Source organism: Balaenoptera ricei, chromosome 5 (assembly GCF_028023285.1).
Source record: "Balaenoptera ricei isolate mBalRic1 chromosome 5, mBalRic1.hap2, whole genome shotgun sequence".
Lineage (NCBI taxonomy): Eukaryota > Metazoa > Chordata > Mammalia > Artiodactyla > Balaenopteridae > Balaenoptera > Balaenoptera ricei.
The window spans coordinates 40,773,824-40,788,193 of NC_082643.1; the positions used below are offsets into that span (position 1 = coordinate 40,773,824).

Here is a 14,370-nt window from a genome sequence, read left to right on the forward strand (position 1 = left end):
ATAGTACTGTCTTTTCTGATCATAAATGCACTGGTATTCAACTAAGGTCTTATAGGAACATGGTGGCAGAACTGAAACTATAAATCAATTTTTCTAACCCCCTTCCCCTGTGTGAATTAGTTGGCATTAATGGAAAGACTATTTTTAGAAGATATAATTGAATCTTAAGCTTTTTAAGAAAAAACAAAGCAAAACAACCCTAGAATTAGTTTCAACTTGCCTTTCTTATCCAGACAGTCACAAAATCCAATTGTTTCTTCTTTATAATATATCTTGATTTTGAGAGTATGAAATAGGATAAAAGCATATAATCCATAGCCAGATAGATACGGGTTCAAATCATAGTTTTGCTCCACATATCAGCCACTGACTTTGGGAACATTACATTTCCTCTCTGAGCCTCAGTTCTCTCTTTTACAAAATGAGAATTAAAATACCATGGTTTTAGTCAGGAATAAATGAGCTGAGATAAAGCATACAGCATCAGTTATTGGCACCTGAGCTTTTAGATGTATGTCTTCCAACACTTCTTCCTTACTTTGAAAAAGATAAAAAGTTCATCATTTGTAATCTTGCATGCTTACCTTTAAAAATTCTAACTCTGTCTCTTTTTCAGAAGCTCCCACATAGGTATTATGCAATTTCGGTAACTCTTCTTTAATATAGGATAAATCAAGTTTCTCCATCACTCTGGGAGGTAAATAATGCTCCAGTCTAAAATAAGACACACCGTGAACCTAGAAGGAGAGTGTTTTTGTAAGAAATTCTGTTTGCCCTCTTCCTCCTATCTTAAAGTTCTTGCCTCAACTAGAGATAAGGTATTCCTATTTATACTTCTCTCTGAGGAATGAGTTTTAGAGAAAGTGCATCTCTTTCTGTTTTATTCAGTGAAGTAGAATGACTGAACTGATCAGCAAGCTTGAGAAGAGACTGACAATCAAAGGCCAAATGTCACTATAGTTAAGGATTAATGTTGTGAAGGATGCTGCTTGAGTGGCAGAGTCTCTTCTTGCTCCCTGCTTCCTCTTAGGTCCACTTGTATTCAGGTGCATTTGGCCTTGAACATGTGTCCTCCATACAGTGAGCTCTGCTGGGTTCTCAGCCTATCACTGCATGGATCCATGTGGAAGGTGGAAGACCCCTTTGATCCAGATTTGGCTGGTAACCCTTATGTCTAGTATCTGTTAGTTAGAAATAGGGAGAAGGAAGGGTAAGTGTTAGATATCCCAAAACTCTGAAACAGGATAATTTTTAAACAGAAAAAAAAAGAAAGGAAGGAAGGAAGGGAGGGAGGGAGGGAGGGGGGTGCACAGAGAGAGAGAAAGAGAGAGAAAGAAAGAAAGAGAGAAAGAAAGAAAGAAAAAGAAAGAGAGAAAGAAAGGAAGGAAGGAAGGAAGGAAAGAAGGAAGGAAGAAATAGAAAGAAAGAAAGAAAGAAAGAAATCCCACACTGCATGATTTGAAATAACCAATATACACGGAGAACTCGGTCATTCTGAGGCACCAAACTAGCCTCAAAAATCTCCAGATATAAACAGCAAACACTTCAACCAGGTTTAGTCTTTAATCATGCTGATTATAAGAACACCAATGCAAAATCTGTCCTGGAGAAAAAAATAAATCCTACCTCTGGTTGATAATCTCCATACTCAGCTTGTAGAGCCAAGGATGCTAGTAATAAAGAAGTCTCATCATCACAGTGCATCCTCTCCTCCAAGATATCTTTTCGCAGCTGAAGATAATACTGATGACAGGTCAGAGAATGTCTGGGAAAACAAATACACAAAACATCTAGGCTTTTGATCTTGAATCTTGGGGTGATTTTTTTTATTGGCATAGAAGTTTAGTTGCCAAGATGGCTTATGATTAAGTATAAGAAATTAATAAACTATATTGAAAGAAATACTTCTTTTATGATAAAGAAGACTTTATCATTGATCAGAATAAAATAATTCAGAATAAAATAATAAGCAATGATAAATAAGACTTTATCATTGATCAGAATAAAATAATATCATTGATCAGAATTCAATAATTCAATAATAAAATAATTATTGAAAATAATTATTTCAATAATTATTTGAAATAATTCAAAATAATTCAGAATAAAATAAATCAGTAAACTAAAGGGTCAAAAGACCAGGGGCCAAAAAGAGAAACATAGAAACTCTTGTGTACTCACTGTATTAGACTAACATCATCCATGAAAAATTTAATTCGAAAAAACAAAGTAAAATTAACGGAGGCTTTGCTCTTTTTCTTTGGTTCTTCCTTCCATCCCTCTGGGGCCACTTTGGTTAATTTTAGATCAGGATCAACAAAGAAATATTCATTATCTAGAACAGAATGAGAAATATTCAGATAAAATAAAAATACTTTCATGTTTTCTTTTAATTTCTTCATTTTTCGGTCAGACTTACACAGAACAGTTTTACACCAGAATAAAACAGGATTGTTAAGAAGTATGGCAGGGAATTCTGAGGCACTGCATATGGATGGAAGGCAGTATGGCTCAGTCTTTTATAAATGAGGGCTCTGAAGACAGACAGACGTGTATTCAACTCCTGGTCACATCATTTACTACCTGTGTGATACTGAATAAATTATGTAACCTATCTAGACACCAATTTTCTTGTCTGTAAAATCAGGATGGTACTAATTCCTGCTTTTTAGGGTTGTTGTAGAGATCAAATGACATAATGGTTATAAAATACTTGGTAGTTTAAAGCATGTGGCACATGGTAAGTATTCAATAAATATTAGCTATATTTGTTATAGTTGAGCTACCACTGAAACCTAGAAGGAACAATAATCATCATTTTATTTTTAGTTTTAATGTCATCATTTAATTCTTGATTCTCTCCAAATAAAAGATTAGTCAGTAAAATCTGACTTATCTAGAATGTTTAAGAAATTAGATACAAAATTAGATACAAAATTCTGACTAATTGGGCTTCCCTGGTGCGCAGTGGTTAAGAATCTGCCTGCCAATGCAAGGGACACGGGTTCAAGCTCTGGTCTGGGAAGATCCCACATGCCGCGGAGCAACTAGGCCCGTGTGCCACAACTACTGAGCCTGCGCGTCTGGAGCCTGTGCTCCGCAACAAGAGAGGCTGCGATAGTGAGAGGCCCGCGCACTGCGATGAAGAGTGGCCCCCACTTGCCACAGCTAGAGAAAGCCCTCGCACAGAAACGAAGACCCAACACAGCCATAAATAAATAAATTTAAAAAAAAAAAGAAAAAAAAATTCTGACTAATTGAATATTTTTATACAGATAGTATTACATGATTAGTCTTAAAACTGTAATTAGTAAACTGATAGAACATCAACAGGCACTAATCGAATATTTATTGGATGACTCTACGAAATGAATTATTAGTGTTTAAGGAACAAGAATTCAATAAACTAAGTTGAAAGACATATTTCTTGTATGACAAAGATGGTGTTATCCTGATCTTGTAGGGTTTCAGAGTGATTTGATCCTTCAATTATAATTTATTGTACTTTGTTGTCAAAGCTTTTTAAGTTAAATTTTGAGGTAAACAGGAATCTGAAATATTGAAGAGCAATTTATAAATATAGTAATATTAAAGAAATATTTATTTAAACCCAGCTCCAAAGGGTTTCTTTTTAAAAAAAAAAAACTAATTCTTTTTTTTTAAATTTATTTATTTTTATTTTTGGCTGCATTGGGTCTTTGTTGCCGCGTGTGGGCTTTCTCTAGTTGCGGCAAGCAGGGGCTACTCTTCGATGCAGTGCATGGGCCTCTCATTGCAGTGGCTTCTCTTGTTGCGGAGCATGGGCTCTAGGCGCATGGGCTTCAGTAGTTGTGGCTCACGGGCTCTAGAGCACAGCCTCGGTAGTTGTGGTGCATGGGCTTAGTTGCTCCGCTGCATGTGGGATCTCCCAGACCAGGGCTCAAGCCCATGTCCCCTGCACTGGCAGGCGGATTCTTAACCTCTGTGCCATCAGGGAAGTCCCCAAGGGGTTTCTTATTGCTATGATAATTCTGATTGATAAATAGCAGCAGCTTCTACTGAATCTGTGTTCTGAGACCACCGTGGTTGTGAACGTCACAGGTCAGTGGATGTAACGCTTAAAAAATGTGAAATGACTTATTTTCCGTCATCAACTGACAACATTTAGGAAGACACTGTTTCTAGGATAGTAAGCTGAAGAAGTTGATATGGAAATTCAGAAATAGGGTCCTGCTATATATTCAAACTCATATTAGCAGAATACTAATTTCTAGAGTACATATGTAGGCAAAATTATGGTCCACAAAATATAACAATTAAAATCTATGTTTATATAGCCAATGCCAGAGAAAAATCTTCATGATAAGGTACAGAAGATGCTAAAAAGACATGGCTATTAAAACAATGTACCTAGTTAGGAAAAGGAACTCCTCCTACTTCTCAATGCTGACATATCCATGTAGTTAATATTTCCCAAAAGAAGGTTAGGCAGAACAGATATAGGAAGTCGTTGTTGCCAAGTTTCCATACTATACCCTGAATTTAAAATGCCTTGGTACCTTTGAGGGTAGCTAAAGCGAACAAATGATGTTCCACTAAGCCAATATGGGCCACAAGCATATCAAACACATCTTTACATATAGTTTTGGTATCACAAGTCAGTTCCAGTTTCTGTCCACTCAGAAGCATTATGTTTACTTTTCTTCGGTTATCCTCATTCTTCCCTTTCTTGGTCTACAATTGAAAAAAATGAATGGAAGTTATCAATGTAAACATTATAAGAATTTTACTGTTTTAAAAAAATCATTACTAAAATTATTTTCTAAAAGTGACACAAAGTGGTTTTATTACTTACAAGGATAGACCGCGGCAAATCCAAAGATATAAATGGTTCAATCGTCATTTTCACAAACTCAGGGCCAAAGAAATTCTGTGAATCACAGAAGTAGAATCAATAGTTTTTATCATTTATTCAAGCTCTTTCCTTGAAAGGAAAATAATGTAATAATAATAATAATAAACAACTACATGTAAGGCCACCATATTAGAACTAGTGATCTGAAACAAATGTAAAAACTTTCAATAAAGAAGTATGGTGGAATTTGCCAAGAACGGGAATGGAATGTGCCTTACACTAAGTGTGAATAGAAGTTTTATCAGCTTCATTTTCTACCAGCAACGTAAAATATAAAGCCTGGCTTTATACTGTTTTACATAAATAAAGGTTTTCATTTTTTGGACTCCAGGTAGACTCAAACTTCCCAAAATAAAAAAATAGCAGTCTCAATTATTGAAGTAATATAGAGTTGTCAAGTTCACATAAGGATTTGGTTTAATAATGTTAATGTGTAAAGTTATTGAACAGAATTTCATTATTTCAGAGAGTGATATTCAATTTGTCCTAAAACAAGTCTTAGTTATTGGACATCTATTTTGATATTACAAAAGACACATCCATCTGTAATCAAGTTCTTGGAATCCTGTACTTTTTTGTTCTAATTAGTGACAACTAGGGATATTATAAGTATCACAGTCTCTGCTCCCTATTTCTGCTTCTAGTAAGAAAATAATATCTCAGGAGCTGGGGAAAGTAGAGTCCACATTGTGCATTTACTTCTTTTCAAGCTACTCTTTCCCTTTATGTCTTGTATATCCAGGGTTTTCTGCCTAGAGGGGAGAATTGGTTGAAGAGATAACTTAAAACAAGTTAGACTCCAGGAGGGAGCAGCATTCAGAATAGACGGAAAAATTATGTCCAAATGGGCAAAAGGTAGAATGAATGCAGGGCTAATTTTGAGGCCAAAGGCAGGTGGTGTGTGCGGGGGGGCAAGCTTTCGTGCATGCATGTGTTTGAACTAATGGGGGGTAACTGGAGTTTTATTTTTGTTGGTTTCTTCTTTGCATTTCACTGTACAGTTCATTTGGTTGCTTGATGTGGGAATTCTATCCAACAGCCAGGTGTGGAACATGTGACAGGTAACATTTAAGTAAAAGTTTAACAGTAAGCATTTGTTAATACTCAACGAACCAGTAGGACACATTTTAAATGAGAATAGAAACAGAGTAGAAGAAACGACAATAGTCTGCCATGGGAAACACAGAATTTGATACAGATCAAATAAGGCAATAGAGTATGAACATTAAAAATTTGTTTGCATCAAAAATAATACAGAAAAAAAAAAGAACTAAAAACTTATGTTTGGGGAAATAACATTAGTTCAATTGTGAAATTGTTCCTCCTAATACTAGTACTATTTTCAGCCTCAAAAATATAACCTTCCTACTCTTTTTATTTTATTTACTTATTTATTTATTTGGCTGCACTGCACGGCTCTCAGGATCTTAGTTCCCCCACTAGGGATCGAACCTGGGCCCCTTGCAGTAGAAGCGCAGAGTCCCAGCCACTGGACCTCTAGGGAATTCCCCCTTCCTGCTGTTTTTTTTGTTTGTTTGTTTTTTTTTTGTTTTTTTTTTTTAGAAACAACACTATGTGGTCCTTCAATGACCAATAGCTCAAATTCTCTAGTCATTGATATAGCATGTCTCTGACGAAGAAAGCAGACACCGACTGACTGAAAGGAAACACAGGTTTTTAGTGAGATGACACATAACAGTGGCATACTATAAAGGTACAGACTCTCTAATGAGCCAAAGTTCTGCATTAGCTCTCTGAAACTATGATTTTAGAAAAAGATGTGTATATATAGTGCCTTTTATGCTTTATGTGGGCCTTTAATTATTGGAAGCCCATGCTATCCTGCCTACTGCTTAATTTTGACAAATGTATTGGTTATAATGATAAATTGATGAAGCCTTATTGAATTTCTTCCCTTTGTCTTGAAATAAATTCAGTTGTATTTTATTGGAATCTAATAACTTTAAAATTAGACATTGTCTTATAAATTACAACCCAATTCCACATTTTAAAAATCAGCATAATGTGACACAAAGTGGTTTAAAAATGTACATAAAGACATATTATTAGAAATTGAATTATTAGCAACTGAATCCAAGTCTTCTAATTTGTAGTTCAGTGTAATTTTCACCATGCAATACTGTTTCTTCTCCTTAGAAAACTATGAGGAAAATTTGAATTCTATCAAATTCAAAAGTATACAAATATGCTTTTAAGAAGATTCTTTGAAATAAGCAAGAAAACGCGAAACAGAGTAAGATAATATACTTTCTTAGTGTAGGAATAAAAAGAAAAAAATCATTCTAGATTTTATCACTTTCCTAACATTTATTTTGCTTTTGAAGAATTATTTGTAAAGGAACAATACAAATTAGATACTGCCTCATCTATCAAATTGGTGATAATAATAAAAAAAAGAATGATAATATCAGAGTTGGTAAGAATATGGTGAAAACAGGCATCATCAGAGGAAACATAAATTGGAAGAAACTTTTAAAGGGCAATTTGACAATATGTATAAAATGTCTTAAAAGGTATTTGCCTTTGACTTGGCTATTCTACTTGGAGGAAGTTATCTGCAAAGATTTAGCTATAAGGATGTTTATAGCAATTACAAATTAGAAACATTTTAAACGTCCAATAGCTGGAAACTGATTAAATAAATTATGGTACACAGTAAGTTCACATAATGGGAGTACTTTACAGCCCTTAACAATAGTATTATAAAAGTTGTAAAATGTTCATGATATTTTATATGAGAAAAGACTACGTTCATTTTGAGCTTATGCTTATAAAAATATAGAGGATATATGATGAAAGAAAAATAAACCAACTAAACACATAAAAGAAAAATCCCCCACAGATACAAGATTTGTTCTTTCTTATCTTTGGATATTGTAATATGAGGATATGATGCTTGGAGATAATGCAGTCATCCTTTAACTATAAAGAGAATTACTGTCAAAATTCTGAGAATGGCAGAGCAGAAAGGTGGAATGCGCTTGACAGCATTCTTGAGCTTCTGAACCACCTCTGAACTCTCTATCTCTGATCTTCTTCGTTTGTGGGATAAAAAATTTCTTAATATTAAAAAACAATCTCCCACAATACTGGATAAAGCCAGTTGACTTTAGGTTCATGAATATACTTTTAAAATATACAGTTAAGATACTCTAACTCCATCTAATGTTTTTTTAGAAAGGAAATCATGAAACAGTATGGAGGTTCCTTAAAAACTAAAAATAGATTTACCATATGATCCAGCAATCCCACTACTAGGCGTATACCCAGAGAAAACCATAATTCAAAAAGACACATGCACCCCAATGTTCACTGCAGCACTATTTACAATAGCCAGGTCATGGAAGCAACCTAAATGCCCATTGACAGATGAATGGATAAAGATGTGGTACATATATACAATGGAATATTACTCAGCCATAAAAAGGAACGAAATTGAGTCATTTGTTGAGAAGTGGATGGATCTAGAGACTGTCATACAGAGTGAAGTAAGTCAGAAAGAGAAAAACAAATATCGTATATTAACGCATGTATGTGGAACCTAGAAAAATGGTACAGATGAGCCGCTTTGCAGGGCAGAAGTTGAGACACAGATGTAGAGAACAGACATATGGACACCAAGGGGGGAAAACTGCGGTGGGGTGGGGATGGTGGTGTGCTGAATTGGGCGATTGGGATTGACATGTATACACTGATGTGTATAAAAGTGATGACTAATAAGAACCTGCAGTATAAAAAAACAAACAAAACAACTAATATTAAAGTTTCATTGGGTTATTTGTATGGAAATATGTTAACATAAATGTTTCAGACATTACATGAAATTTCTAAAAATCTTATATGTTCTGGTATAATGTTATAAGTCATAATTCTAGTTATTACTTTAAAATGTATCTCTCAGAAATAACTAAATTTCCTTGTCAATTGAATTATTATGAACTTTCATCAAATCTTTAACCGTGGTCATTTTTAAGTCTTTTGTCATTTACAGACAGTTCTGGGTGTACTCTGATGCTTTTGCAAATATGTTCCTATAAAAGGGTTTCATCTTCAAGGAATTCATGGAAAAGACTCTGACAAGTACAGGTTTCTGGTAACTGATTGTACTGCTGAACTGAATGAATAAGCATTTTCAGAACTCTAATGGAAAACTGATGAACTCATAAAAGTGCTAACAAAAGATCAAGATGAAAAAAAAATTAATTACATGGGACTGAGTGAACTGATGAGGATGATTATAATTTTTGTGACTTTCTGTTTGAATTAAAAAAAAAAATCCCACAGGGACTCAGAGGCAAAGAATATACAAATCAATTTTCACTGCAAAGTAAAGGAGCTGTTACAGTGGAGGATTACTGGACTGAATGTCTATATTATGACATAGTATGAGTGTGTTTCGTGTTTGGTAATTGCAATCACTGTTGCTTTTGTTGTGGTCATCCATTTACAATGCTTGGTGTCAGTCTATTTATCTCTTGTAAAAATAAAATACAGTGTGTGTGTCTGGAAAAAAAAAAAAAGAAATCATGAAAACAGCTAAATATTTATTTTAGTATCAACCAACAAGATATTTAACACCAATGGAAACTAATATGAGATTTCAATTTTAACTACAGGCAACCTATAGGATACCTATAGAATTTTTTAAAGTACTTTGTATAACATTTCCCTGTGAGGCCAAGTTTAGGTGCAGTAACCTGAGAATCAACTTACTCTTAGTTTTCTTTGGGTCATGGCTGTTTCTAGGGCCATTTCTCTTAAGGGATCCCTGGTGATGTCAAGCATGGAAGCTTTGAGTGTGTCTCCTGGATACAGGTTCAGTCGAGACTGTCTAAGGGCCATTCTGGCTTGCAGCTGCATCATTTCTTCTTCTTGCCGTTTTAGCATAATCTCTTGATTAATTAAGTTGCCTTCAAGGGGTGTTTCATATTGTCTGCTATATAGAAGAGAAAAGTAAGGGTTGGGAAGAAAACAATTATTTTAAGTCTAATCAAGAAAAAGTCATGTTAAGTAAGGTATCAAGAATGTAAACAAATTTTATTTTTTCATTTCAGAAGAACCCTTGCAGTAACATTTCAGTCCTATTTTTAATATATTAATATAGTATGGTGTCCCACTTTCAGTGGGTAGATCTACATCCTTCACCTCTTCTCTTAACATCCCAGCATCTTCTGAAAACTGCTTCCCCTGCAGTTCTCTCAGATCAGGGCTGTTTTATTCTCATAATCCTGCACCAGTGGGCCGGGACATGCGACAGAGAGGCCCTGTGATTTTTATTTCAGCTTCCAGATCATTACTGACCCCTCCTCCAAGAGTCCCCAGCTTTCCTGAAGTACATGCTATGAACTCACACCATCCACTGCTCTGCTTTGCTCTAGACATTGTCCTGTGGTCAACTCCCCCTTATTCATGAAAGATTTAAGTGGCTGACTCAGTGGTCTTCACCACTACTGCTGTCATCATTCGTGGTGGTGTGACAGAGATTGAAGAGTGCTCCAACACTCTGGCCTCCTCCACCTCAGCCAGCAATCTACACCCATGGTTATGCTGGCTATTAACAATAACTGCACCACCTCTACAATCTCCTATTTCTACCTTTCAATTCCCTCTCTATCTAATCTCCTTATTTTTTCTAGCTTACTTCCTCTTACACTCCCCTTCAAATAATTCACCGACTCTATCAGGAATTTTAGTCCATTGATTCTACCACTTTCTCTCTATTAACCCTCTCTTGCCCTTACACTACTTGAATTCTAAGGCCCATCATTAAAATCATTCCTTTGCATACGACCTCAACTCTCATGAAACTGCAGAACCATGCTGACTGATCTCAGTGGGTTCTTAGTACTGCCTGGTGATTAGTTTTCTTCGAGAACTATTTCATATTTTCTTCCTTGTCTTTTCTTTTCAAAGCTCCAATACTTTCTCCCTCGTCTCCTCTCAACTGACGAATTTTCCTCAGTTTTCTTGGTGAAATAAGGAGCAATCAGGAAATAATTTCCTTATCCTTCTACCACTGGACTTTCCAAATCTACATCCGTATGTTCTGCTGTCTTTTTCTGTTACAACGGATGGATCTCCTGAACACTTATACAGGCGTCAAACCTCTACTGTGCATGGGATTCTAGCCCTCTCCCCCACCCAAAGACTTTGCTCCTGCAATTACCCTCTCACATGCATCACTAGTCTCATGCACTAGGTTATTCTCATTAGCATACAAACATGCTGTACTATTTTCTACTTAGAACAAAAAAATCCTCCTTTGGTTCCACATCTCCTTTCAGATTCTGTCTCATTTTTCTGCTGTCTTTTAGAGTAAATTTCTTCAAAACTGTCCTTTAAATTTTATCTCCACTTCATCTCCCACTCTCTCTTGGACTCAGACCAATAGTTTGAGTCCTTACCATTTCACCAAAACTAGTCACAAAAATGACTACCTTCTGTGTTATCAAAGCCAAAGGATAATTCTTAGTTTGCATCTTACTTGACCTCTAAGCAATTCTTAGTTTGCATCTTACTTGACCTCTAAGCATCATATAACATAGCTGCTTAATCATTCCTCTTCTTAAACATCTGACTTCTGGAAAACCATGCTCTTTTTATTTTCCTTCTACTTCACTGGCTCCTCCTTCTTAGTGTCTTTTACTGGATCCTCCTTCATTTCTAATCTCTTAATGTTAGACTACAACAGTGCTCAGACCTCCAGATTTTTCTAGTCTCCACAGTCTTCATATCTACCTGATCTCATGTAGTCACCTAGTCTTAATTATCTTATATTCCCATAACTCCAGGCTCTCCCCTGAATTCTAATTCTACTCACCTGCCTAGGTGAGTGTTCTACTTGGATGTTAACATGTATCTTTAACCTAACATGTCCAAAACCAAATTCTTGATACTTTTTCCTTACATGCAACCTTCTCTCAATCACTCACTGGTTGCTTAGGACACAACTTGGAGTCATTCTTGATTCCTCTTACAAATCCCACATCTGAATGACCAGCAAATCCTGCAGGGCACAACCTTGAAGAAATCTATATTTGAATCTTCTCTACCACTAGCAACCTAGTCTGTGTGGTATGCAGCTCAAATGGGGTACTGTAATTGCCTCCTAACTGGTCTTTTACTCCTGCAATCTGTTCTTCACAGAACAGATCAATCCCATTAAAATGTAAATTAGATCATGGCTCTCTATGCTCTCAACCATCCAATGGCTTCCCATTACACTTAGAATAACATCTGAAGTGCTCACCTTAGCTTTTGAGGTCTGATATGATTTGGGTCCTGGTTACCATCCACTCTGCCCTTCACTCATTCTGCTGCCTTCTGTGTTATGCTGCCCTTCCTGCTATTCCTCTAACATGGACACATCTCCCCTACCTCAGGGTCTCTGCTCTTGCTGTTCCTTTTGTCTGGAACCCTCTTCCCCCTGATATCTGCATGTTTTACTTCCTTGTTGCAAATAGTTTTCTTTTCAAACGTCGCCCCTTGGGAGAGGCCTCCTCTGATCACCCTACCTATGTAAACTAGAATTTGGACATCACACCCCTGTAGTTTCTATCCCTTTAGCCTGATTTATTTTTCTTCCAAGCACCATCACACTCTGATGGTGCATTACTTACTTGTTTTTTCAGTGGTTTACTGGCTATCCCTCAGCACTAGAAAATCTCTTGAGGGACTTCTTGATCTTGTTCATGACTCCATCTCCAGTACCTATAAGTACCCAGTACATGGCAGGTACTCAATAATCATTTGTTGCGCAAATGATTGAACATGATTTTATGGCTCACTCTCACTTAATGGGGTCAAGGAAAATGGTAAGAATTTGAATCTATACATTTTAACTCACACCTGTCATTTTCATCAAATATATTAGCCTTCTTGTTCAAATTATTTTATACCAGAGCTACAAACAGGTAGCAAAAAATGACTGATCATCACTTTATCTGGCCCAACACAGTATCTGGTAGAAATTCCTATAAAGACTGAAACGTTTGAGAGGCAAAAAACAAACAAACTAAACAGACAAAACAAATGAACAGGGACTTCCCTGGTGGCGCAGTGGTTAAGAATCCCCCTGCCAATGCAGGGGACACAGGTTCGAGCCCTGGTCCAGGAAGATCCCACACGCTGCGGAACTAGGCCCACGCACCACAACTACTGAGCCTGCGCTCCAGAGCCTGTGCTCCACAACAAGAGAAGCCACTGCAATGAGAAGCCCACGCACCACAAGGAAGAGTAGCCCCTGCTCACTGCAACTAGAGAAAGCCCACGCGCAGCAACAAAGACCCAATGAAGGAAGGAAAGGAAGGGAAGGAGGGAGGAAGGAAGGAAGGAAGAAGGAAGGAAAGAAGGAAAGAAAGAAAGAAAAAGAAAAACAAACAAAAAACTCAGAAAACCTAGATGATTTAGGAATGAATAAATAGGTTCTTTTGAGACAGAAAAAATGGTTACATCATTAAGCAGATAGGCACAGAAGCAGTGGGAATTGCACTATGTAAAAATTGTACTTCAAAAGTTAACACAGAAAAAAAACTTAGTGTTGCTCTTTGGAAAACAGCTTTGAATATCTTTTTTGGTCACTGAAAGACACTTTTGAAAGCTCAAAATCCAAAAATTACTCATTCTTCTGGATCTGACTCATAACTTCCTGTTAATCTCCCCCCACCCACTATGATACAAATCAATAGCACTGTCTGGATCTGTTTTTCCATTTCATTCTAGCTAAAGAAATGGAAATTTTATAAAGAAGCAGGCAGCATGTCTAAATACAGAACTATTTATAGATGTCACAAATATGTGACCTAAAGAACAAACAGAACCTCCCGATTAAGTACCAGCATGTTAAGGATATTATCAGAAGCCTTTGTACACATACAGAAAACTCTGCACTTGAATAAGGAATCTAGACAATACCTTAGTTAATGTGTTTTTCCTTGGGCAGAAAGAAGAGATGGGGTACTCTAAAAGAAGTAGAGTTTTAGCACCTTATATTAAATGTAATAAATACACAGACCTAACAATCTACTTCTCCTTGAAATATTTTTTTTTCACCTATAACTTTATCTAATGCAGATGCTATGAACACTATGTTGTGTTTTTTACTCTCTTAAAGTGTGAAATAAAAGGTAGTTTATCACTAAATTACGATTTGATGAGCTAAGGCCTCAATGTTAATGTTTCCTAAAATTAAACTGGAAACAGTCAAAACTAAGATTCTCTTATAATCCTGACGCTTTTGAGGTACCTTATCAAGAAAATTGAAATAAGACTCACAAAATGGTTCAGTTTTGTTTGGAGGAATACGTATTTTAAATAACTAGCAAATTGACTATAAAATCAATCAATCAGACTGGGAGTTTGGGACTGACATGTACACACTGCTATATTTAAAACAGATAACCAACAAGGACCTACTGTAAAGAAAAAAACAGAAAAACAATCAATCAACACATAAT

At 36.1% G+C, this 14,370-nt stretch overlaps 1 protein-coding gene across 13 annotated transcripts in view; it reads right to left on the bottom strand.

Annotated features, from left to right (window-relative positions):
• The window catches only part of PTPN13 (protein tyrosine phosphatase non-receptor type 13), a 241,528-nt gene that overhangs the window by 100,508 nt on the left and 126,650 nt on the right, over positions 1-14,370 (bottom strand). For 11 of the 13 annotated variants that reach the window (XM_059922684.1, XM_059922683.1, XM_059922681.1 and 8 more), the window contains 6 exons: positions 9,629-9,851; positions 4,835-4,909; positions 4,539-4,713; positions 2,182-2,335; positions 1,627-1,765; positions 585-737 (listed from right to left, as the gene is read on the bottom strand). In XM_059922684.1, coding sequence (XP_059778667.1) covers positions 585-737; positions 1,627-1,765; positions 2,182-2,335; positions 4,539-4,713; positions 4,835-4,909; positions 9,629-9,851 — 919 coding nt within the window. The remainder of the gene's footprint in view (positions 1-584; positions 738-1,626; positions 1,766-2,181; positions 2,336-4,538; positions 4,714-4,834; positions 4,910-9,628; positions 9,852-14,370) is intronic. The other 2 variants (XM_059922677.1, XM_059922675.1) reach the window with 1 other exon arrangement.